General features: G+C 36.8%; 1 protein-coding gene across 1 annotated transcript in view; it reads left to right on the top strand.

The window, feature by feature from the left end:
- The first annotated feature begins 834 nt into the window (after nt 1-834).
- LOC136851234 (5' exonuclease Apollo-like) overlaps nt 835-27717 on the top strand; it is a 312431-nt gene continuing 285548 nt past the window's right edge. The window contains exon 1 of the mRNA XM_067125186.1: nt 835-938. Coding sequence (XP_066981287.1) covers nt 870-938 — 69 coding nt within the window. The 5' untranslated portion in view covers nt 835-869. The remainder of the gene's footprint in view (nt 939-27717) is intronic.

The following is a 27717-nucleotide window of genomic DNA, read 5'->3' as shown; positions in this document are numbered from 1 at the left end:
CCCTCGATGACTTAGGCTTGCCTTATTGTCTCCGACATTTTATTATGTTTCTTACTGCCTGATTAAGTTTTTGCTTTAGAACTCATTATCTCTGACATTTTATTTTGTTTCTTACTGCCTGATTAAGTTTTTGCTTTAGAACCCATTACTTAATGGTCCAGAAGTCCTTCTGACAGCTGCATCATCCCATATGGTGAGCAAGCAAGAGGTGTGGGGTTATTTTTCCTTGCTCCTGAACAGACCAGGTGGATGACATTCCCAGTTGAGCAATTCTACCAGTCAGTTCATAGAGTACCAAGATTTCCTCCCAGTAATGAGTAAGTCTCATAATGTAAAGAACGAAGGCTTGTATTTGAGTAAGGACAAATAGCAAATTTCATAAGTAACTTGTATTTTTCCTAATAGACAAACCTGAAGTTCTTTATGTGAATGACCCAACTCAGCCACTCCTCTAATCTGTCACCTGGGCAAGAAAGCAAAGTGGAAGGCAGACTGTCAAGTGGGCAGAGCAACGCTTCCCCTTGCTTATCGGTAGTTAACTACCCTGTCAGTAAAGGCTGAATGGCTGATCTCATTGCACTTTTGCAAGTTTATCTTAATGTAAAGAACGTCAGGTTTGTATGTTAGGGAAAATACAAGTTACTTTTAAAATCTGTCACTTTTCGAATGTCTTAAGTGTATGTTGGTACAAAATACTGGATAATATTTATTAATGTGTGTTGGTAATTACGTATAATATGAGAAATGAGTGATGGCTATGTCAGATTGTCATTTCATCTCTCACTGAGTAATGTTTCTGGTATTTTGTTGTACTGTTGACATGTTATTTGAATTTTTTTCAGGCATCGTGTACATTTCGTATTAAAGCAATGAGTGGAATGGTTATCCCTGGCACTCCAATTGCTGTTGACTTCTGGAAGATAACACATGCACAGCAGGTAGGGAAATTCATTGTAAGTCTCATTTGTTGAGTGTAACACTGTAGTATATAAATTTGTTCTACAGAAATACAAACTTTTGTTCTTTACATAGGGATTTAGCTTGTGAGTGTCAGCTGAAGTGGCCATTCAAATTTATTAACATGGTAGTTAACCCCACCCAACAGTTTGTCTGCACTCCACTTTGCTTCTGGATGCCATTGAGTTCAGATGTCTCTCCCGACTCTCTGCACTACTGTACTATCCCATTCAAATTTTTCATTAATAGACTATGGTATTCCCTTTCTTTCTTTGATTTTTTCGATGATTTGCTATTATTATAGTACAAACCCATTGATCAGTTAAGCATGCTAGCAAGAAATTCAGGTTCAGTTTTCATTGGAAAGGTTGCAGCTTCTGGTAGTGTTTACAACATCTATGGCATTTTCCAATTTTTTTACTCTTATCTTACAGGTATGTAAAACTTGGTCACTTGGAAGGACTTCAAGAGTTTGGTTTGCCTTAGATAAGGTAATCCTTCTATCATGGCCTTACTTTTTGTTCTGCAAGGGGAAGTAGGCTATGTAACCTTCTTCCTCTTGTAGTTTTGGCTTAGCCTTTGCTGCTAGATACGACCAGCCCAGCAGATGGAGTATCACCAAAATGGGGAGGATAGAGAGCCAATGTCCTTCCCTCCTTCACCTTTGTCATTGTCTTTTGTTTCTAGGTGATTGTTTTTTCCTGGGTAGGATTAGCACTGAGTGACATTCCCTTAGACTTGAGCTTCTCCTCACCTTATTTCTGTGTAAACTTTCAAGTTTACATTGAGTTGAGTTCCCTTTCGCACCATGACTGAAGCTGCAGGGCCACTCAGAGGGGGGTTTGTATGGCTCATTCACATTGAACCATTGGCTCCCATTTACCCAATCTACTTACTGGGTTTGGATTGCCAATGGTCCAGGGATGTTTTCTGTTTATCCATGGTTGAACAACCATGGTGATAGGGAAGTACTTCGACTCCTCTCATTGCTATCCTTCAGGATTGCACGTGAAGGGTTTGCATGACCTGCTCATGTGGCTTATTCAGTTCCTGAATTCTTGGTTTTGAATTGAGTTTTCAGGTGGTGATAAGCCGGTGTTCCCTGTCCTTCCATGGTCAGACAGCCATAATGACAGGGGAGTTCTTCACTCCTCTTTATGACTTTTTGGGGCTGCATAGAGGGGATGCTTATGAGACCCAGTTGTGCAGTCCATTTGCTATCAACAGGCTTGATCTTTGAATCAGGTTGCTCAGTAGCCAGGATATAGTGGAATTTTTTCTCCAACTCCTCACCTTCCTCTTTTGAAACTTTTGAGTGGGAGAAGAGGACTGCTGTATGGCTCTCCATGTATGAAGTGTCAATAGGCTTTTAACAGCTGGTACTTTTTTGCATAGAGTACTATTGCATCCATTGCTTCTTGCATGGTTGCAACCACTACCCCTGGGTCGTCTGGTCCATGGGATACTGACAGTGGTCTGGTTAGTAAGGCTGACTGGTCCACTCAGGGGTTTCAGATTCTTGGATTGCTGGTCCAGGACCTTCTTCCAGTTTGGCCAGAATGGGCATGCAAGAATACATTGTGCAGTTATTTTTCCCCTCACCCACTATTTTCCCATGAGAATGGGTCAGGGTTCCTTGGAAAGTGACAGGGCCGAGGCAGTCCAGTCATCCAGGGCCAGTAGAGAAGGTTCCCCCTTACCTCCTTTTATTTTTGTTGAAGAGTCGACTTTTAAGAGGGGTTTTGGCTCAGTCACAGACAGCCCTCATTCATATTTGCATGAGTGAGTATGTTCTCCACAATCCGTGGATACACCATCAACTCTGGTTAATGGCTGCCCACAGCCTTGCTAGCCTGGTGGAGGCACGATCCCTACCTATTACCCCAACTTCGGTAGAATAGTCATGGCGGCTAGGATAGGGAGCGTTTGCACTCTCTTCCAAGCATTTTCATAAAGGAGTATGTATCTGGATCGGTCTTAGAACTGGACAGGTCAAACACCTGAGTGATAGAACAATCAGCTGGGGGTTTTGAAAGGCCTTCCTCTCCTGCAGAAGGAGCATCTTGAGTTGTCGTCACCTGGAAGGACCCATTGGTGCAGCACTCCAGGATTCAGATACTGAGGTGTAGATGCAGTTTTCTGTGTTCTGAGGACATTGAACTCTTTCTGAGTGGTATGGCTGTGAGGAGGCATTGTGGCACAATCTGCATGCGATTTTTTCCATCAAGAGAGCCTAGGCCCTTGATTGGTTGCTTTAGTTGCAACTTGCCAGTGATTTTTTGAGCTGTGTCAATTCACCTGTTTTTGTACAGGGAATTCATTTAAGGCCTTTCCAGCTGAGTGAGTTATACTTCTGCCTCGGACTCGTTGGAGGAGGAAAAACTCTATCTCTTGAACAGTGCCAAACCAACAGTGCAGGTAGACCAGTTTGCTCTCTCTGAGTTTTTTGTTTTCGTAGTTTCTCACTAGATTGTCTCTGAGCAAGGGGAGTCTCTCTCTCTCTCTCTCTCTCTCTCTCTCTCTCTCTCTCTCTCTCTCTCTCTCTCTCTCTCTCTCTCTCTCTCTCTCTCTCTCTCTCTCTCTAATAAAGATGGCCACTTAAAGTTGGCTACCATGGCATGTTTTAGGCAATTTCAGGTGGGACTTTTGGTCCTTTGCCATAATGAATGTGGCACTTTTCATGGGGTGGATTCCCTGAAGGAAGAAGCTGCATTCAAGAGATGCTTTTGTCTTTGGGTAGGTTTTTTTTTTACCTGGCCCACCAGGCAACTACCTGTGATCCAACTTGTGTTTGGGGAGGTGGGATATGGTGTTGTCTAAATTCCCTAGGCTTTTTGGCATTGAGTTGGTGTTGGCACTGAGAATTTGGACCACCTCTGGGTTCTACCTTTCCCATTTTTGGGATGAGGTAGAAGCTGCAGCAGAGTTGGTGTGGTTGAATAATAGCCTCTATCTTTGCCAGCCAGCGCTCTTAAGACTCCTGGGTTTACAGGGCACTGCAATTAGACATTTATGTTTGACCGAATGTTTTCTTCTTTGGGGCAGAGGAAGTCAAACTCTTGTGCTCTTGTTGAGGATCCCAAACTTTTTCTCCTATAGAAGGGAGTTTTGTCTCACCCTTTATCCCCCTCGATTTGGGACTACCTTGAACCCCAGGAATTTGTTCTCGGGTTTAAGTCCAAGAGTCTCCACTTTTGTTCAGATTTATTGGGGGACCTGTTAAATAGGAAAAGATATCATAGTTGGGATTGGGTTTATATCCAAAGCTAATTAGTGAGAACTATGGTAGGACCATCAACTGCCCGATAATGTTCGGACCTGAGAGTCATCAGATTGATAGCTCAAAGGCGGAACTGTTCTTTAGGACTGGACCATGGATTCCAGGGGCGTCTGGTTCTGGGAATAGGACTCTCAGGCATTCTAGCTGGTTTGCCCCTAATTTGATTAGGTTGGGGATGATAATATTCTCGTAATACCTTCGGTCCTAGCAAGTGGGTCTGGCTTACACTTGGGCCACTCAAATCATGTTGTGCCATCCCCTGTGGGGTAGGGTAGGGATGCAGACATTTGGGAGTCGGCTCTCACTTGTGCCATTGGTGGAAGAATAAACGTCATGAAAGGCTAATGATATCTTTTTAAAGTTTTCAGGTTTAATTTTTCCTTTTTTTTTTTTACCTCAAATCTGTATGACAAGTAGAAATAAAGGTTCGAGTACCCCTGGGCCCTTTGATGGTAGTGACTCGGCACTGTTGACAACCACCAGTACATCCTCTGGAAAAATCAAATAAAATTCCTAATGTAATTACACTGGAACCCTATGCTTCAGTATCAAGCAAACCAAAAAAAAGCAGATATCTTGACCCAACCTTGACCCATTTCGACTCCCTCTTTGGAAATGGAAGTTGGTCACGATTCCTGACCTTAGAAACAGAGAAGAAAATATCGGCACTGAAATTAGAAAACTTCCTGTTGAACTGACATTCAACTACTGAAATGTCATTTCAGACAAATAAATGATCAGATGTGGTTGATAGAAACCACAACAAAAAAATCAATCAGAAAATTACTTAACTGTAAAAAATATTGTCAATATAAAGGTGCATATAAAAAAAACATGACAATGTGAACAGTGTACAGGGTACCATAGTACTCCCTGATAATGATGAAGAACCAATAGAAAAGAATATATTGCTGGATTCCCTTAAAAAAAGATACAACAGTGTGCAAGATTGTGAAATATATGACATAGCCAGTAGACAGAGTTATGGAAAAACACTGAGAATAGCAAAGATAAAATTTGAAGGCCATGAATTACCCTTAAAAATTCAAACCATAGGCCAAAGCAGAGAACTGAGACTGTATGTTCCAAAACCACTACAGTGCCAAAACTGTAGTATGTACGGACATGCAAGGAAAAATTGCCGTAATAAATCTATATGGACATATTGTGCTTCTGACAAACACACCACACAGTGGTGTGGGGAACCGAAATGCGTTAATTGTGGACAAAATCACCATGCAAGACCTTAGGAGTGTATGTATTATATATACAAAAAAATTAAAATTACTTCAGGAAAGGACAGGAATGCCTATAAAAGAGGCCAAATTAGAATTAATAGTTAGAGGAATGCATGATCCCACTAGGGAACGAACGTTTTCTACTGTAACTAGATCAAACAATGAAACAAAAATGGAAATTGATAAGAGTAACAAAACCCTGATAGATCAGTCTCAAAGAAAAATGACCACTTTGCAAGAAGAAACAAATATAGCAAAGAACCAAGAAATGTATACAAATCTTTGCTCAAATTCATTTGAGATATTAAGAGAAATGGAATCACTAGAAGATAATACAAGCACCACAGAAATATTAGAAGATAGTTATGATGAATTAGAAGCTAAAGAAAAAAAAAGAGACCTTTAAAGAGAACTCCACCCAAGACCAACAAAAAAGCAACTATTATAAGAGATACATCCATTAAAATAAAGGCAGGGGACCCGAAGAAAGAACAAAAATAAAAAAGTGATAAGAATAGTATACCTTTGCCTCCTAAAGTAATAATAAAACCAATGGAAACAGATACCCACAACATCAGAGAAATAGTAGAGGAACAAACCATTGACAAGAATGGTTATGTGATGGGAGAAGAGATTACTCCATCACCAATAATAGGTGCAGCAAGAGTAAACGAAGAAGCGACACATGAAGACACGTGGATGTAATGAATGTTTCATTGAACTGTGCAACAAAAACAAAAGCATAACAAAGGACAGTTTATCAAACACTATACAAAATTTTATAAGATACAGAAATAAAGAAACTAGGAGTTTAGACACTCACGAAAAGTATGCACATTGGACATATACAGTCAAACTCTGAACTTACGCAAGGTTAGGTTCCAGAACCCCTCGCGCAAGACGAATTTTCGCGTAAGTTTGGCATGGTCTCTAAAAATGCTAATAAAGGCTTATTTCTAAAGTTTAAACACTAAATATGACCCTAATCATGCTCCTAAATTATTAAGTTAACTTTTAAATGAAATTAAAGGTACTGTAATTTAATTTAAAAGTTAGCTTAATGCATTACCCTTAAAAAAGAAATAAATGGTTGACATAAAAACTGAGATTTGGAAGATAATTTCTCTCTCTCTCTCTCTCTCTCTCTCTCTCTCTCTCTCTCTCTCTCTCTCTCTCTCTCTCTCTCTCTCTCTCTCTCTCTCTCTCCCCTTCCAACTGATCTATTTTTAGAATCATCTCAACCTCTTTTTAACAACTTCTTTATTCTGCGTCTCTTTCTCTTTGTTCTGAAATGCTTTTTCATGAACAAACAGTTTTTTATATTTTGACTAATACAACCCTTAGTTATTATGTGTCTAGGTTTTAGAACGTATTTGCAACACTAGCGCATTTACACTTCGTAGACGACACAGGTCAAATTAGATCAGTTTAAACTATCTACTGTACAGGTAAAGGCATACAGAGAATTAATAAGTTGTAAAAATGTGTGAGTGCTAACTATGAATGAGAGAGAGAGAGAGAGAGAGAGAGAGAGAGAGAGAGAGAGAGAGAGAGAGAGAGAGTAAGGGTTGTCCTTACTTAAGAGAGTGAAATTATTTATCAATTATTATGGAGACTGAGAGAGAGAGATATTGTCCTTACTTGAAATATCAAGTTATATTATTTATGAATTATTGGGGATGATGGGAGAGAGAGAGAGAGAGAGAGAGAGAGAGAGAGAGAGAGAGATATTGTCCTTACTTGAAATATCAAGTTATATTATTTATGAACTATTATGGGGAGAGAGAGAGAGAGAGAAAGAGAAAGTTATTCTTATGTTAGATATCAAAAGATGGAAATTCAGTATTAAACTAACTATTAAATGAAATTAAAGTTACTGTATTTTCATTTAAAAGTTAGCTTAATGCATTACTCTTAAAAAAAGAAATAAGTGGACTCTCTCCCCCATTCCACCGACCTATTTTTAGAAGTCTTCTGAACCTCGTTTTTAAAAACTTCTTTATTCTGTCACTTTCTCTTTGTTCTGAAACTGCTCTATGTCTCTATGTTTTAGAACGGCGCATTTACAGTTTGTAAATGGTACAGCTAAAATTAGATCAATTCAAAATTATCTACTGTACAGTTAAAGGCATACAGAGAGACAGTGCTGTAAAACGTAGGTTGGCTAACTTCGAATGAGAGAGAGAGAGAGAGATAACAGTTGTCCTTACGTAAAAGAGTGAAATTTTTTATGAATTTTTACGGACACACACAGAGAGAGAGAGAGAGAGAGAGAGAGAGAGAGAGAGAGAGAGAGAGAGAGAGAGAGAGAGAGAGAGAGAGAGAGAGAATTACAAGAAAAATTTGACCACTGATTAACAACACTCCCCTTCTTGTCATGTTAAATGACATGTCTGACAGCTTTCGCCTTCCATCTCCATCTTACAAAAGATGAGGGAAGAATATTTGTTTGTTCAAATAATACAAATTTTTTATTTACAGTTTATTATTATTATTGATGATGTGGTGTAGAATAGATAAGGAAATTAGATAGAAAAGAGAGAGAGAGAGAGAGAGAGAGAGAGAGAGAGAGAGAAAAGAGAAAAAGTTAGGAGAGAGAAGGAGAGAGAAATAAGAATAAAGAGAGAGGCAAAGAACACAGTGATAACGCCCAAAAGCTGTTGTTGTATCGTGTTATCAATACGCTGGATGTTTACATGAACCATAAGCAGTATATCGTGTTGAAGCCATAAAAACAGTCGTAAAGTGAGAAATAATGGCCTCGCGATTAAGCTAACCAAGTCATGAGTCAGCACTGTCTAAATGCTTACAGCAGCTGGTTCTATAGCCCCGCCTTCTCAGGGAGGCGTTTTCGTGGAAGTTCCAGGAATTTGGGGGTTGGCCCAAGTGATGTACTTCTTCAACCTCTAATCAATTATGTTTGGGAGGGGTCTTTCACACACCCTCGTAAGATCACCTCCAATCAAGTCCTCTAAGGAGAGATTTGAATCACACCCACTACAGTCCTTCCAATCAGCTACTTGACGGGGAGGCCTTGCTGATTAATCCTTCCAATAAGGCTAGAAGGAGGTGGAGATTGCGGATAACAAGTTTTCTATGTGTTCAACGAGCTAGAGACCGACAAGGAGAGAGAGAGTTCAGAACTGTGTCCTTCAAGGGAGAGTACGTCTCCCCTCGCTTCAGTGTTCCCCATAGAGACTGAGTCAAGAGTGATTCGTTTTCTATCATTGTAACTTGTTAAATTTGTACTGATCCTTTATAATACTAAGTACTAATTAAAGTGAAGAAATTACTGATCTCGTCTATACGCCTTTCTGAGAGGTATCAATACTTAAAAATAATAAATACGAAAAGAAGATAGCACATCATCCGTGAAGCGATCTGAAGGACACATCAAAAGAAACCAAGGTAAGAAGAGAAAGACTAAAATCCATACAAACATACAACAAAGGACATAAAAAGGAGAAATAATCTTTATAAATGGTGACAGCTTATTTGGATCCAGAAGGCGAGACGAAACAAACAAATATTAATGAAATTATCAGTGCAATTATTTAAGTTACAGTGAAACGAAATTCTACAAAACGAACTTAGATTTTTTACGACGACGACCAAAATATATCTGAAGAAATAAAAACACTCCAGTGAACAAAAATTATGTACAGCTTACAAGAGAACGCCGAGTGTGAATAAAAACAGTTTTAGTGCGTCCCGAAGCAAAAACATTTTGAACTGTTACCGTCAACAAATTGAGCAAGACGCCAACAGTGATAATAAGCCCAGTGTTTGCGACATTTCCACAGAGTGATTGAAGAAAACAGCGCACAGAACTTTCCACAAGACTCCGAAGGCGGAAAACTACAGCGAAAAACATCGCCGACGCGGATACGGCGGCGAAACACTCACCGTGGAAGGCACAACAATTAGCGATATCACGATATCAGCAAAACAACACAGTAAGTTGGCAATAAATGAAATTACTGTCCTCTCTCTCTCTTAATAAATAAATAAGTGAAGATATATTTTTTTTTCGCATCTTGCTATAAGATTGAAAATTAAGAAAACTTTCTCTATTGAATAAAATTCTCTTTTTGCATAAATACCAGCATTACTCTCTCTATGATAATTAATTATTTAGTAAATAATTTATATAGGGAATTAGTTATTTTTTTTTTTCACTCGGTTGGTGATGATTATTTGAGAAGTTATATATATAATTTGGTGTACTTATTATGATGAATTTTGATGATATGATGCCCAATTTCATATAAGAATTTATTTTGTGTATTGAAAAAGGTTTTAATTGTGCACTTGAACTCAATAGAGAATTTAAATTTTTTTGGTGTGACAATTTGACAAATTGTTTTTAATTTTGGTACAATATAACAAAAATTTTTTTATGATTGATGTACTCTGATTGAATAATTTTTTTTGTGTGTGGACATGCAACGAGTGTTTGAAGAATTACTGAACACTGTTAGACATTCACATTACGATTTAAGACTGTCGACAATTAGACGAAGTGGAATTTCAAGACTAAATTTCCACTCCGCTGTAGTGCAAGGAAACAATAACAATAATAACACAAATAACCAGAACCAAAATAGTGTTAATCATTCTAATACTACTAACAATACTAATAATAGTAACAATACTAATAATACAATAATACTTGCACCTTACAATTTTACAACATGAATCAGGCAGCCGTCATAACAATCGCCACACGCTTCTGTGGACAGGTGGATGATTCCAATCCTGACAAAAGCAGACTCGAATCCTATACTCTAAATCATTGGCTAGCAGATGCAGATAGTCGTATAATTTCAGGAGGAATAACAGATGAAAGAGCTAAAATAAATGAAGCCTTGTTGCTCGTCAGCTCAGAACATGGAGACGCACATAAAACTTTGAATTCCACAAGTTTTAGCAAACTTAATAACTATGTAGAATTTAAAGAAATTTGTTTATCACTCTGGGAACCAGTAAATAAGACTGACGGTTTATATAACCTAACTAGATTTCTTAACCCACAATATAAAACAATTGCTAATTTGTGCGCAAGTGTGGAGAATGCAATAGAGAAAATAACCGAAGACTTAATGAAGACAGGTAATACTATAGGAGACAAGGATCAGTTTGGGGCTAGTGCCCATAACTTAGTTGAGCTACGACATGTATTAAATTACGTGTCATTTGGAACCATATATAATATTCTTGGAGAAAAGGAAAAGAAGGCTTTCAGAAAAATAAAACTTGATCCCAAGAAAACAAGCCTTCAAACATTGAAGACAATGAGAGAAGAAATCCAAAGGAAAGAGATAAATCTATCCAAGGAATTCGTGGGATCAACAGAAGCACAAAATGAAAGGAAAGTCAGAAATAATAATCCTAATTTTAAAATGAATAATAAATTCTATGATAATTTCAGACAAGTAGGAAATAAACCAAATACCTTCCAAGGGAAATATGCCCAAAATACTAAAAGAAAATGGAATCCAGATCAAAGGGGAAGAAACAATCTAACAAAGAGTGGACCACACACACCTTATAGATATGGTCAAAACTCAAACACAAACACTTCAACCCAAGTGAACTATTCCGCTCAAGGGGCGAGACCAAAGACAGCCTGTGAAAACTGCGGGTATACAAATCATTTTACAAATGAGTGTAGAAAACCTAGAATTTGCACGGTTTGTAAGAAAGTAGGACATTTAACAAAGAATTGCTGGTTTAAAACACAAGAAGGAAATAAAGAAATAGTTGAATTAAGTAGTAACCACTCAACATCAAATAAGTCTTCAAACCAATGACAATTTATCCCTACACAGAATACCACAAGAAAGTCCCTTCAAGAAGATAAATCAAGAGTAGAAGAATTAGGAAAAAGGCGAAGTGAAGGTTCATCCACACTATCCATATTGCAGAGTAAAGAAGTTGTATTTTCCATGGATGAAGAAGAAATAATCAGAAAGGATTTACCTATCATTAAAATTCCAATACAGAATAAATTATGCACTGTCCTTATGGATAAACACATTAACAAATTACTTAGGCGTTAAAGAAACACTAATTCAGGGTCAAAGCAAAATAATAAAAGGAGTAGCGGGTAAACAGATTAAAAGTTTAGGCAATGTGAACTTAGAAATAGACCTTTCGTCACATAAAACTGTTGAAAGTTTTATAGTTCTAGAAGACCGATTCTTTCCCGCACAGATGTTGTTCTCATATAAATTAATGAAGAAATGTGGAATTATACTGAATTGCCGAGAAGGAAGAATTAACCTTACACAAGATAATAAAAGGAGCGTATGCTTTACGCTTGAAGAAGAAAAGTTTCACCCAAATCTGATCAATTTGTCTGAGACGACTTCAACAAGCGAGAAAGACATACAGAAAATAACTTATCATCAAGAGAACAATCAAATTAAAATGGATGGTAATGGAAAGGAGGAATTTCCACAATTACAGACTAGAAATTCAAGATGTGCACATCCAGAATTAATACTTTCCAACAAAAGAAGTGACCCAGAAATAAATAAAGGTGATCCCCAATGTTCTGAATATGACGAGGAACAAGACATGTGATGATAAATATACAGAGATAAATACAGAATATTATAGCAATGCAGTAATCAGTTGTGATAATGAAGGGAAATTAGTAAATGAGGTACTGTTGTTAAACAAAATAAAGTAGATATAAATGATATAATGGCAGTAACTGAAGACACTAGTATAGATGCAGAACATTGTTACTTTGCAGAGACAAAAGATGAGGAAGTATGTTGTGTAAGCACTGCTGATGATAATAAAGTACAATTTATACTAAACAGACAGGTAATTTTGCATCCAAAGTGTTTAACAAAAATACATCTAAGGGGAAAAGAAGAGATAGGAGCTAAAGACGTTCTCTTACTAAATGAAGAGTTACCAGAATTTGTCAGAATGGATAATTCTTTAGTCCACATGAAGGGTGATATTTGTGAAGTTTATGTCCAGAACTACTCAGATAACAAACTAACACTTTATGCAGGCATTGTCTTTTGCAAAGGAATACCTATTAACAATCCATTACTAACATTAGAAGAAGAAGCATTTTTCTCTGTAACTGGTCAAACATCAGAATTTAAGCAAAGAAGTGAATAAAACAGATTTTCCAGAAAACAAAGATAGATTAATTCAAGTATTAGAAAAATACAGAGATGTAATAGCGATAGAAGGAGATAAATTAGGTAGAACAAATGTCCTAAGACATAAAATTGTATTAGATGATGGAACAAAACAATTCTTTATTCCTAATTACAGATTACCAATAAGCCAAAGACCCATAGTTGATAATTTGATAGAAGAAATGAAGAAAGATCGGGTAGTCATTCTTTCTAAATCTCCATATAATTCTCCATTACTACTTGTTCCAAAGAAAGATGGAAATTGGAGACTTGTGATAGATTATAGAAAGTTAAATTCCAACACCATCCCGATAGAATGCCAATGCCAGTGATTCAAGATATGTTAGCTCAATTAGGAGGTGCAAGGATACTTTCATCTTTAGATTTACTTAGTGGATACTGGCAAGTACCTTTAGACGAAGAGTCGAAACCATTCACAGCCTTCAGCGCACACAAGGAACACTTGCAATTTGAAGTCATGCCATTTGGACTCACTTTGGCTCCTTTAACGTTTGTTAGATTAATGCTTCAAATATTAGGGGATATAGAAAATGTTGCAGTTTACTTAGATGATGTTATCATTTTTAGCAAAGATTTAGAAAGTCACTTCAAAACATTAGAAATAGTTATGGAAAGATTAAGAAGAGCAGGATTAAAAATCAAATTAAAGAAATGTTAATTCTTAATGAAATCTTTGGAATATTTGGGACATGTAATTAGTGAAGATGGTCTGCGAATGCAAGCAGGCAAGACAAAAGCAATAGTTGAATATCCAGCTCCTACCAATTTGAAAGCATTGAGACGATTTCTAGGAATGGTAGGCTACTATAGACCTTTCATAAAGGCTTTGCTTCAATAGCCAAACCATTAACAGAATTAACAAAGAAAGATGTCAGATATGAATGGAATAAAGAACAAGAGACAGCTTTCCAAACACTAAAGAGTAAAATGTTAGCAGGACATCCTGGAATCAAAAAGACAAGTGGAATCCTAACCAGAAACTATTTTTGGCCCCATTGCAGTGAGGATGCCAAGAACTTTGTACAAAATTGTGTAGTTTGTAATAGAAATAAAGGTAACGTAAATCCAAAAGCTCCACTTGAAAAATACCCATCGGAGTTGAATCCATTTCAGGTCGTATCTATGGACATTTTAGGTCCATTTCCTACCACTGTTAGAGGAAATAAACAAATATTAGTCTTTTTAGACTATCTAACAAGATATGTAGAGATTGTACCAGTAAGAAATAGAGATGCAATTACAGTAGCAGAAGCTCTTAAATCTAGAATTATTACGAGACATTCATGTCCACAAGTTGTTCTTTCTGATAACGCAGCAGAATTTACGAGTGAACTTTTAAGAAAATTATGTGAATTTTATGAGATAAATAAATGTCAAATCACAGCATATAAACCAAGTTCAAATGGGGCAGTAGAAAGAATGAATCGTAAGATAAAGGATATCCTGAAAACTTTAGTTAAACCTAATACAGAAGACTGGGATTTAGCTTTGGAAAACGTACAGTTTACTATAAACAATACTGTAAATAAGATAGTAGGAGAATCACCACACTACTTGTTATACGGATACGAGAAGAGACTACCAAATACGTTACTAGATGATGCCACACCACCCCGACATACTTATAACTATGATGACTATATTGCCTGGAAAATTAGATGTACGTATGAAATGATCAAACAGACGAGGCCTAGACTTAAGGAAGCTCAGAGTGTCCAAGCAAAGTACTATGACAAAAATACAGCTAAACCAAAAATTGTAGTAGGTGCTCAGGTATATGTTCAGAATCATGTTCCGGAAGGTCCTAATATAAAAGTATCTTCAAAGTTTAATGGTCCTTATAGGGTATTAGAAGTGTTGAAGTTAAATAAGCTAAAGATCACAATTGAGAGTGATCTAAAAGAAAGAATTGTTCATACCAATCATGTAAAGGTAATAAAAACAGACTCTTGGTCCAATAAGAGAGTAGTTGAATTATTGAAAGAAGATAAACAAGAACCAATAAATAACAAATACAACTTAAGAAAAAGATAAATTTATGTAAAGTGTTGAACTGTTACATATAAACAATGTGTAGGCATTAAAATACCTCATGTATACAGAATATCTGATAAGGCTTATTCTTACAGATACAAACATGTGGTTCTTCTTGATTATCATAACACTGCTTTATGTGGCATCTGAGGTGGTGATCCAGAAGGGTGCACTACTAGAGAAAAAGGGATCTGTGAAATTAATCAAAGACTTGGGAATTGTGAGTATTGACATTATATCAGTGCTTATGAATGAATTGACATTGAAAGATGTTCAAAGGGAATTAAAATCATTAATTAGGAAAAGTGAAAATAACAGTGTGTTACCATTGTTGGAAAAACTAGATAATGACATAGGAAGTGTGTTAAATACAAGATCCAAACGATCCCTCTTACCTTTTATAGGAACAGCACTTAATCAATTATTTGGAGTCGCCACAGACTCTAATGTAGAGAAAGAAAGTGCCCGTATAGACAAACTGGAGAAATGGGCAGCAACAAGGGGCATTGTGTTAAATAAGATTATAAACTCTCAAAACTTAAACAGTGAGGAATTGAAAAAAATAAAAGATTTTATTAATGCTGTGAATACCAATATTACCAATGAGATTAAGGTAATAACAGATGAACAACATTTAATTACATTTATGAACAATGTTAGAATTGTATTGCAAGACCATAAAGTTCTGTTAAATGCCATTTTGTTAGCCTATAAAGGAATATTAAGTCCAACATTAATTAATCCAAGGGAGTTAGAGGGCATAATTAGTGATTTTTTGATAGAAGGACATTATACCCCTATGGTAAAGGATATAATGATCTATTATAATTTGATAACCACGAAGGTAGTTAAAAATAAGATTCTTCTAATACTACCTTTTATTCAAAAAGAGGCAGATGTACTGATGTCCATACATCCATTTCCCATGTTGATAAAGGAAAACATAATTACAGTATCTCAAATGTCAACCACATCAATTTTGCATTAGAAGAACATGGGCTAATGATGTCATTTATTACTGATGCTCAATTAAGAGATTGTATACTTTTGAAAGATAAGGAGTATATTTGCAACCTTGACAACCTGTATGAAACTACTAATGCCTATCCTTGTGTTCAAGAAATAATTGAAAACAAAAATCAAGAGACAGTACTGTGTACACAATTATCCAAACATGATTTTGTTTCCATCCTAGTAGAACAGTCAGTTTTTGTATTTTCACTGAATTCAGTAACAGCAACTATTAATTGCCATAATATAAGTACTGAAATTAATTTCAATAATGTCCATGCTTTTGATAAGACATGCAAGTTAGGTATTCCTAATAAATTATATTATGGACCTCATGTCTTCACAGAAATAACAATCCATAAAAATACCCCATACATGAACTACTCTAGTGAAGTTAAAGAATTTAAACTGTCTCAGTTAGAGTTAAAACAAATAAATGAGTTGGATTTAGTAGATGAATTTTTCTATTACAAAGAAAATGTTTCACCAATTTTGTCTCTATTCAATTTAGTCATAATCATTATTGTAATAATAGTGTTTGCAATTTTGGTCAAACGTGTGGTAATTTCAAATATTGAGAGGATTATAACAGAAGTAAAAAAGGCCAATGAAGAGTAAAATGATCTTATAGACATAATTTACTACTGAATTCTTTATGTATTATTATTTGCATTATGTGTTAAAACAATTAACCATTTTTACAGTATAATAATTCAATATATATATATATGTATCTCTTTTGATTCTTGATATAATATGTCAGTTTTCTACCATATATTCTTAGTTGATTTTTTTTGCATTAGTGCATTGACACAGTTTGTGCAATTTAAATATTTTTTTTTGAGAATTTATTTGATGGGCATTCATATAAATACTTTATTTTATTTGTGTGATTTTGCAATCATCCATTGAACTATATTCTTTTTGTCACACTGAGGGCAATGTGAGGTAGTGTGACCGAGTGATGTTGTGGTGTAGAATAGATAAGGAAATTAGATAGAAAAGAGAGAGAGAGAGAGAGAGAGAGAGAGAGAGAGAGAGAGAGAGAGAGAGAGAGAAAGAAGAATAAAAAACACAGAGAGAATGGCCAAAAAGCTGTTGTTGTATCGTGTTATTAATACGCTGGATGTTTACATGAACCATAGGCAGTATATCATGTTGAAGCCATAAAAACAGTCGTAAAGTGAGAAATAATGGCCTCGCGATTAAGCTAACCAAGTCATGAGTCAGCACAGCCTAAATGCTTACAGCAGCTGGTTCTATAGCCCCGCCTTCTTAGGGAGGCGTTTTCATGGAAGTTCCAGGAATTTGGGGGTTGGCCCAAGTGATGTACTTCTTCAACCTCCAATCAATTATGTTTGGGAGGGGTCTTTAACACACCCTCGTAAGATCACCTCCAATCAAGTCCTCTAAGGAGAGATTTGAATCACACCCACTACAGTCCTTCCAATCAGCTACTTGAAGGAGGCCTTGCTGATTAATCTTTCCAATAAGGCTAGAAGGAGGTGGAGATTGCAGATAACAAGTTTTCTATGTGTTCAACGAGCTAGAGACCGATGAGGAGAGAGAGAGTTCAGAACTGTGTCCTTCAAGGGAGAGTACGTCTCCCCTTGCTTCAGTGTTCCCCATAGAGACTGAGTCAAGAGTGATTCGTTTTCTATCATTGTAACTTGTTAAATTTGTACTCATCCTTTATAATACTAAGTACTAATTAAAGTGAAGAAATTACCGATCTCGTCTCTATACGCCTTTCTGAGAGATATCAATACTTAAAAATAATAAATACGAAAAGAAGATAGCACATCGTCCGTGAAGCGATCTGAAGGACACATCAAAAGAAACCAAGGTAAGAAGAGAAAGACTAAAATCCATACAAACATTCAACAAAGAACATAAAAAGGAGAGATAATCTTTACATTATTATTATTATTATTATTATTATTATTATTATTATTATTATTATTTAATTTTATTAATCTTATTATTTGAAAATTAGTCCTTATTATTAGGTAAAACTTTATTTATCATACAAATAAACATACCTGTATACATGTACCATAAAAATTCACCTCACTAAGAGAGAGAGAGAAATTATTACTTTTAATAATATTTAATCTTATTTAACCCTTAAACGCCGACTGGACGTATCGTAAGTCGACTAAAATTGTCTGTCAGGTGACGAGCGGACGTACTGTACGTCGACTACAAAAAATTTCAACCTTCAGTCAACTTTGCCTCGACCGAAAGGGTCGAAAAACGCAATTGTAAGCTAAAACTCTTCCATTCTAGTAATATTCAATCATTTACCTTCATTTTGCAACAAATTGGAAGTCTCTAGCACAATATTTCGATTTATGGTGAATTTTTGAAAAAAACTTTTTCCTTACGTCCGCGCGGTAACTCGGCCGAAAATTTCAGAAATTCTTTCGTCACTTTGTCGTAATGTTTGCACCGTTTTATATTAATCGTTACATAAAGTTTTATATATTAAAATGTGCACAATTTCATGTAGAATACAACAAAAAATAACTCATGGTTGTAGCTTCTATCATTTTTGAAATATTTTCATATAAATCACGATGTGCCAAAATTTCAACCTTTGGTCAACTTTGACTCGACTGAAATGGTCGAAAAACTCAATTGTAAACTAAAACTCTTACATTTTAGTAATATTCAATCATTTACCTTCATTTTGCAACAAATTGGAAGTCTCTAGCACAATATTTCGATTTATGGTGAATTTTTGAAAAATCTTTTTCCTTACGTCCGCGCGGTAACCCGGCCGAACATCTCAGAAATTCTTTTGTCACTTTGTCGTAATGTTTGCACCGTTTTATATTAGTCATTACATAAAGTTTTATATATGAAAATGTGCGCAATTTCATGTAGAATACAACAAAAAGTAACGCATGGTTGTAGCTTTTATCAGTTTTGAAATATTTTCATATAAATCATGATAAATAGAAAAAATTCGACCTTCGGTCAACTTTAATTCGACCGAAATGGTAGAAAAATGCAATTGTAAGCTAAAACACTTACAGTCCAGTAATATTCAATCAGTTACCTTCATTTTGCAACAAACGGGAAGTCTCTAGGACAATATTTCGATTTATGGTGAATTTTTGAAAAAAACTTTTTTACGTCCGTGCATTACGAATTCATGCATTATTTTGTGATATTATTTTCTCTGTGTTGCTTTGATCGTACAATTTGTTATATAATACCAAAATCATCGCAATTTAGTGTACAATACAAAGAAAAAAATAACTCATTAGCTTTGACCGTTTTGCTCACAGCGCGATTTGTATACAATTATATATGAAATTTTTTTTCGCCCTGTCATATATGTCAATATTTATATATGATAAGGATATTTTTTTCATTTCTGATGGTTGCATACTAAACTTCAGGCAATGTCAAAAAAAGGAACCAAAAATGAACTGTTAATCTTAAAAACTAAGCATGCTGTGATTTTTTGAAAAAAAAACTTTTTCTCTGCTTCGGCGCTAACTCCCGAATGCCGCCGGCATACGGGAGACACTTTCGTAAATAGAGGCTCGGCATTTAAGGGTTAATTTACACATAAAAGCTTGAAAATTTATAAATTACATAAAAAAATTAAACAAACACTTTTGCTGGGTTTCTCAGTGTTCACAAATGTTCGCATGTCTGTGAAAAACTCATGTATGACCATTAGTTAGGTTCCAATGAAAAATTCTTGTCTGTGAATTCGTGTAACTCGAATCGCACAAGTCCAAGGTATTACTGTAATGTTGTATAAAGAAAAACAAATAAACATTGTAAATAGGATTTTAGAAAAAATGCAAATTGATGATCCACAAAAAGAAAATAACACTTGAACACACTAGTGTAATACTTTCAATAATTATATTAGACATGTAGAGAAGAAGAAGGAAATTTAGGTACTGCTATATATGTAGATGACAAAATATGTTATGACAGAATACCTGTAAACTTTACTGACTTGCAAATATCAAGTATTAAAATACAAATAAAAAGGTAATTAGATAATTTATAATTTATACAACCAACCTAATAAAAATTACGACATTGATAAACTTAAAGATTTAGTTAACAATACCAAGGAACCTAGATTAATAGTAGGTGATTTTAATGCTCACAACCCAATATGGGGCTGTAATTGTATAAACTCAAATAGACCAGGTAGTAAAATAGAAAAGTTCATGGATTCAAATGACATGTGCTGTATAAATGATTACAAAATTAGCACATAGTTTTCAAAAGCACACGGAACATTTTCCTCACTAGACTTAACTCTATGTACAACAAGTGTAGTTGACAGATTAGATTGGAATACAGTTGATGGTTTGCACACCAGTGATCATTTCCCAATATTAATTTCCTTTTTACAAAATAATCCTGTGAAACATGTCCTTCACTATAACATTTATAAATGCACACTAGAAATATCCCACCATTTGATTATTTAAAAGACCATAATGAAACTAATAAATTTCTTGTTGACTTCATTAAAAATACTGCTGATAAAGCAGTACCAAAATGAAAACCCCATCCAACAAAACACAAAGTTCCATGGTGGTCTGATAAGTTTACAGAATTAATAAATATAAAACACTCAATAGGGAGATGATTAGATAATTTGAATATAAAGTTCAGTAATATAAATAAAACATTATCGATATTAGAAGGAACTTTACAAAAAAATGACTATATTATAACTAGAAATTGAGACATTAAAACTTGTATATAACAAAATATCTGCATAATTTAAAAAAGAAGTAATTCAAGGAAGAATAATTTCATGGAGGAAATACATATCAGATCTCTCAAATAATACTCCCATACAAAAAACATAGGAAAAATTCAGGAAAATAAATGGTACCTGTACCCATGTTAAACCACCTAGACATGCCATATTAAAAGATGAGAAAAGAACACTTGATCCAAAAGAAATAAGTAATATAATAGGAGAAAATTTAGTAAATGTAAGTGGTGATAAAAATTTAGATGAACACTTCCGCACAAAGAAAAATAAAACATTTAATAACAATAAATTTTGAAACAGTAGAAGATATATATTATAATAGAAAAATTAATATGTCAGAGGTTGAATATGCTCTCTTGAACAGCAATAAATCTGCTCCTGGAGGTGACTATTTGCTTTGAAATGACCTGCCACTTATCACCTTTGGCAAAGTTATACTTATTAGAGTTTTATAATCATTTATGGCTTCAAAATTTATTTCCAAATGAATGGCGTAAAGCTATAATAATTCCTATCCTCAAACTTGGAAAGGATCCCAGTAATGTAAATAATTACAGACCAGTTTTTTTAGCAAGCTGCTTATGCAAATTGTTAGAGAAAATGGTAAATGCTTGACTAACATGGCACATTCGAGAAAATAAAATTTTGATTCCCACTCAGTTCAGGTCACAGTGTAACAGATCTACATTAGATTCTCTCTCTTAGAAGACTATATACGTAGAGGTTTTGAACGAAAACAAATTACTGTAGTTGTCTTGTTTGACATTGAAAAAGCATATGATGCTATATGGAGGTATGCTATATTAAAAAAATTTATAGAACAACAACATCCGTGGACATTTACCTAGATTTATTCAAAATTTTTTGACAAATAGCAGTTTTCAGGTGAGAATTGATGTTTGTCTAGAACATTTCCACTTGAAAATGGTGTTCCACAGGGAAGTGTCCTTAGTGGCACACTGTTTGCTTTAGCAATTAATGATATCAGTAATAATCTACCTATTGGCATTAAAAGTAACCTGTATATGGATGATTTTGCCATATTGTATTCAGCATCTTGAATAAAACATGCAGAACGAATCATTAATAAAAGCATAGTAAAAATAGATGAACGGGCCTCATGTGTAGGCTTTAAATTTTCCATAGATAAAACTCAAGCAATCATGTTTTATAAAAATAAAAAGTGGAAAAAAGGTGAAGAAATAGATTTAAAAATCAGAAACCATAGTATGCCAGTTGGCCAAACAGCAAAATTTTTGGGATTAGTATTCAATACTCACTTGAACCGCAAAGCCCACATAACATATGTAAAATCAAAATGTAAAAGAGCGTTAAATCTAATTAAAAAACTGTTGAACACTACTTGGTGAGCCGATAGACATAACCTTACTCCACTGTATAAAGCAACAGTTCTGTCTATCATTGATTATGGAAGTGAAGCATATGGCTCAGCATCTGATGCAGCACTGAAAATGTGAGACCCTGTTCACAGTGAAGGCTTTAGAAATATGCTCAGGAGCCTTTAGATCGTCACCAAAATCATCTTTATAAGTTGAATGTGGTGAACTACCTTTGTCTGTCCATAGAGAGCTAGTAACAATGAAAAGTGCTCTAAGAATTCAGACAAGCGATTCCCCAACAAAAAAATGATTTGAATTAAGAGATGTATATGTAAATAACCATCCTCCACCTTTCCCAATTAGAGCTAGAAGATTGTCTGGAATATAAATATGCAAGTGCCTTTAATAGTAAAATCACCTCCGCCCTGGATAATGAATAAAATGAGAATTTGTACACACCTGAAATATTTATCAAAAAGTAACTCATATACACCAGAACACCATAGACAACATACAATAGAGTATATAAACCAAAAAGGTCCACATTATGCAATATATACAGATGGATCTAAATCAGAACACAGAGTGGGATATGCTGCAGCGTCCCAAGACAAAACTTATCAGTTCTCTCTTCCTAATAATGCTTCAGTATTCACAACAGAATTGTGTGGAATTGCATCAGCTATAAAAATAATTAAAGAAACATCATTCAATAATTTTGTGATTTTTAGTGACTCGAGAAGCGCTATAGAAGCTGTTCAGAGTTACAAATGAAAAAATAATATAGTACAACAAACTAAATTATTTCTCCATAACTTATATAATAATGGAAAAAATGTAGAAATATGTTGGATCCCAACCCATGTAAGGATCAAAGGAAATGAAGATGCAGACAAAGCAGCCAAAGAAGCAACCCACATGGCAAGATCAAATGTGAATATCCCTGTTACTGATTATGTAACACACAAAAATGGATATTATAAATAAATGGCAATACTGTATATATAGAATGAAGAACCTGAAATTAATAAATTGAAACAAATAAAATCTAATGTTAAAAAATGGAGTTCATCATATCAGAGAGAGAGACATGCACAAGTAATTCTAACACGTCTCAGAATAGGCCATACTTGTCTGACACATGGATACTTATTAGCAGCCCACGTGGCCTGGCTCCCGAGTGCTTAGAGTGCAGGATGATAATAATGGTCAGACGTGTTATGTGAGTGTCCAAAGTATGACCAACAGCGACTGCCAACTTTTGGAAATAAATCAATAAAAGAAATTTTGTCAGAATCTTGTACATTTTCAGTCATTCCAATTTTGATGTTCATGAAGAACTGTAATTTAATTAGTAAAATGTAAAAATAATTAAATAATAAAAGTACGAAAACCCTTTTAGCATTTGTTGAATTAAAAAAAAAGCAAAATTTAAAAATATTACCTAACTTACATTCTGAATTTTAATATACCTTTTTAGCGTGTATGTATGTGTTTCAGTATGAGAGCTTGTGCCTATGTGCAGTTTTTAATTTCATTTCAATTCGTTCATCATCATACTGAGTGATCTGTTGGGTCCTAGTGCTTGGCTTCAGGCCTGGTATTTTAATCTAATCCTTCGGGCCAGCCCTATGAGAGCTGAAAGTCAGCTCAGTGGTGGGGTTAAACTACTTTGATAATAATAATAACTCACCTTTTATTCACCCATCCATATTTGGGAGGATAGTGAAAGGGAAGAAGAAGAGATGAGTGTGAGGGAGGTGTCCTCCCCATCCAGCTGCCTTTAGTAAGAAGGTGCCTGTCATTATACAACCTGACACTGGTGTTGATTGATGACACAAGGTATAGGTACCCTATGTGATGTGTATCTACTTTCCTCTGAGTCCCCGACACTCCTTACTCTCTTTTTCCTGTCATTTCCTCACATAAGTTCCGAGCTTACAGTAGGACCTCACTTAGAAGGTGTGTGCGGTGCTGAGGATTCGTGCATTAGAAGTTGAGAGGATGGGTATTTTCAAATATGCACATCCATGGATCCTCCCAAAAGTACTGTACCTCCACTTTACTCTTGGGAGGAGGTTTTCATTCAAGGGTTTCAACTGTCCTCCCCATAAAAAATCATGAGGTGTTCAGTCTGGTGTCAGCTTGAGTCCATTTTGTAAGGGGTATGTTTTTTTGACAATTTTGGGTTTTCACGTAATCTTGGTAAACTCATTGCTGTAGTTGCCATAGGACTACCAGCTTCTTTAGTTAGTTGTAACAAACTACAAGAAGTTGGTCCTCTTTCCTGAACAGGGAGTAGAATACCTGGGCATGTTGATTATGGCAGTAGTGAGAATTGGTCAGTAAGATTCGTGTACCTGCAGACTCAGGGAGGTTGCACACTAGTTCCTGTCGTGTTAGGAACAATTCACTCGGCAATGGTATTTGTTATAGTTCATCTGTCGTCCTTAGAGAATCCGGTCCCTGGGGAATCTGCTCCCCACACATGACTCAGGGTCTTAAGAAGTTTGGATTTTTGGGAATTGGGACTGGTTGGACAACAGAAACCACTCAAGGGGAGCAGCATAGGCATCCTCCTCAGAAATGCCTTTATTTTCAGACCCATCCAACAAGGGATGGGGCACATAACTGGATAATGTTTTAGAGGTGAGCCTCACTTGAAGGTGTAAAACAAGCTCAATTTGGGTTTTCCAATTGTACTGGTACACCAACTCATGCACCAGAGACAGGTAAAAGTGCAGAGTATCCTTTAGACACCTGTGTGGAGAGGAAGTTGTTCGAGGCCCCAGGTTCTTAGCTTAGACCTCTTTGCCAATCGGCAAAACAAGGAGCTCCATGGTTTCGTCCCCATACTGGATCAATAGTATTCAAGGAGGATGTCTTTCAGTACCTGTAGGATTATCTCAATCCTTACATCTTTTTTGTTTTTCTGTCCAAGTAGTCAAAGAGTTGTTGACATCCTCTATTTTCAATTGGACTCTGGTAGTTTCCACGTGTCCATGCTGAGTGATATATGGAGCTGTTAGCTCTGTTGTCTGAGGCTGAGAGAGTTTTCCTGTTTGGTATGACATCAGTTTAGCCATTTGTACAGGGGTATCTCCAAGTGGTGGGAGCACTGGCACTCATTCCTGGAGGGTATTCACCATCTTCTCTGATGAGAGGTTTCTCTCTCTGGACTATGTAGGAGATTGTGGATACTTTTGTTTCTTAAACGACTGTATCTCAAAGAAGAATTGTCTCCAAGTATAGTGATTGTAGATACAGGGTTTCTCTTAAGTCAGAGTTCTTCTTCAGCAAGTAGTGGTGTTTTCTCTGCTATCTTTGCCTGAAAGCTCTGTTGAACCTTGTCACGAAGTGGTCTCCCCCACAGATTAAAAAGCCTGTCTGCCACCTCCTGATGCAGAGACCACTCCGTCCCTAGAACCTGTCCCTGAAGACTTAGCTTGTTGGCCACTACATTCCTCTTGGCTGGAATGTACCTGACCATGAGGTCCACTGAGTTGTTGATATCCTACTGGTGTAACTGGACTGTTATCAAGTGAAGTTGGTGTAACACTAGCGCATCCCCCCCCCCCCCGGTTGTTCACGTAAGCTACCACCGTAGTGTTGTCTGACATCAGAACAACGGAGTGCCCTTCTTGAAACTCCTTAAGTTCTAGGAAGGCTGCTTTCAACTCTAGCACATTGATGTGAAGTTTCCTGTCCTGAAGACTCCACACACCTGAAGTCAGGAGGTCTTCTAGATGTGGCCCCCAACCTTCGGAAGAAGCGCCCGAGAACAGGAGGAGCTCCAGAGGGGTTGAATGAAGAGGCACTCCCACTGTCAGGTTTTCATCGTCCAACCACCACAGAAGGTCGCTTCTTACCTCTGTCAACAGAGGGACCTGTAGCTGAGGAGATTCCCTTGCTGGAGACCAAAATTCCTTCAGCCTCCATTGCAGGGAACGAAGATGAAGACGGCCGTGAGGAACCAGCTTCTCTAGCGATGTCAAAAGTCCTAGGATCACTTGCCAATTGCCAAGTCGGCTGGTTCCGTTTGGATAGGAAAGAGTGAGCCACTGCCTTGAACTTCTCTATCCTCTGATCCAACTGGAAGACTCTCGATGAGGCAGTGTCTATGATCATTCCCAGTTAAAGGAATCTTTGACGGAGCTGAAGATTGGACTTTTCCAAATTTATCAAAATTGGAGAAGACGATCCCTGTCTCGAACGATCTTTTCCTGAGAACTTGTCGAGACCAGCCAGCCATTGAGATATCTTGGGAGGCAAATATCCTGAGCATGAGCCCACGAATTAGCAGTCAGGTGGGTAAGGTAGGAAATAGCCTTAGCACCAGATTGCAACAGTCTGATGTAAGCTGAACTATTGACTTTATTCCTTGATGAAGAGGAAGAAGAAACCTTGGCAACAGCTGAAGGCCACAAATCCAACCGAGAAACAGTTTGGAGGGCAGAAGAGGCAGTTGACTCCAAAGAAGCAGGTTCTTGAAAAGAAAGAGAAGAACCTTCTGCTCTGAACTGATCCAGGGTCAAATCCCGACTTCAGACGGATGACACTGGAGTTGACCTATCTACTCAGAAGGGGCATGAGAGGAATTGTATAATATTTCCTGTGACAAGTAGAGGATGAGAGAGAAACTTAAACGATCTGCCGGAACGAAGGGAGTTATCCCGTCCCAAAATCAAGGAATTTACATGAATCAGGACTGAGTCAGCGTGACTGGAACAAGGCAAATCAAAAGATGTCTTTGAGTCCTTCTTCGATCCCAGCAAGGCTTCTATTCCTGTCGGAATGATCATAGAAGGAGTCACAGTTTTTTTTAGAAAGATTATTGAAATCGTGAATGAGATCAGTAACCTCTTCTTGAGAAGAAAGAAACTCCTGATTCTCCAAATCTTCTGCTTCCTGGACACAAGGATCCCTGTCTGCCTCCTCTGAAGGATTCGCAGGGTCCAGAACTGGAGCATAAGATCTGACAGATCCTAATACCTTCGTGGGAGCCTGAAGCGTCGAAGTAGAGTGAAGAGAGAGGTCTTGGTCACTGGTTTGAGATGCAGATGGCCCTCTCTTGTATGATGGACATGCATCATCCTGTAGCCCATGTCCACGGACGTGGGATGATGAACAATTGTCACGGATGTGGTAAGGAGAATGACGGCCACAGACACGGGGAGGTGAACAACGGCCGTGGATGTGGGAAGACAAACGACATCTGTGGATGCTGGAAGGTGAACGATGGCGGTGGTCCTTTCTTGAAGATTGTGATGAGGAACGTTGTCGAGAACGGTGAAGCAGCGAGTCAGATGAAGAACCACAGACGTATCCATCTCTACAGTGGTGACTAATGGTTGTATGTTCGTCACCATCTACAGGGCTGTGTCTACTCACACGTCTGTGTCCAAAGGAATCAGGAGAGGAATCACGACGGCTGTGACGGCTTTGTCTATCCACATGACCATGTCTAAGGGAATCAGGAGAGGAACCACGATTTCTCCTGGGCGACTGTGATTTGGAACGAAGACACCTAAGGGGCATAGGCCTGACAGGGCTTCTAGGAGGTTCTACCACTTGAGATTTCTTGAGTGGAGCCTTGTCGTCCTTCCTCCTAACTTGAACAGGACACATTGGAGATGAAGGAACAACTGTAGAGCTTTCTCAGCACGAGATTCTTGATGGCGAAAGGATGACGGACAAGACACATTTCCCACAGGAACACGTATGTGTGCAGGAGAAACATGGCTGTGGTCTGAAAGGGAAGAAGAAGAGATGGTGTTCTGTTTCTTGGGGAGAGGAGCTGCAACAAAGCCCTTAATCCTCCGTCTGATGCGGGAATGAACAGGAGGGCCAGATGACAAAGAAGAGGATGCGAAGAAGATGACAAAGGCAAAGAAGGAGA

The sequence above is a fragment of the Macrobrachium rosenbergii genome, chromosome 23 (assembly GCF_040412425.1).
Source record: "Macrobrachium rosenbergii isolate ZJJX-2024 chromosome 23, ASM4041242v1, whole genome shotgun sequence".
Classification (NCBI taxonomy): Eukaryota; Metazoa; Arthropoda; class Malacostraca; order Decapoda; family Palaemonidae; genus Macrobrachium; species Macrobrachium rosenbergii.
This window is presented reverse-complemented; position numbering and strand designations above follow the sequence as displayed.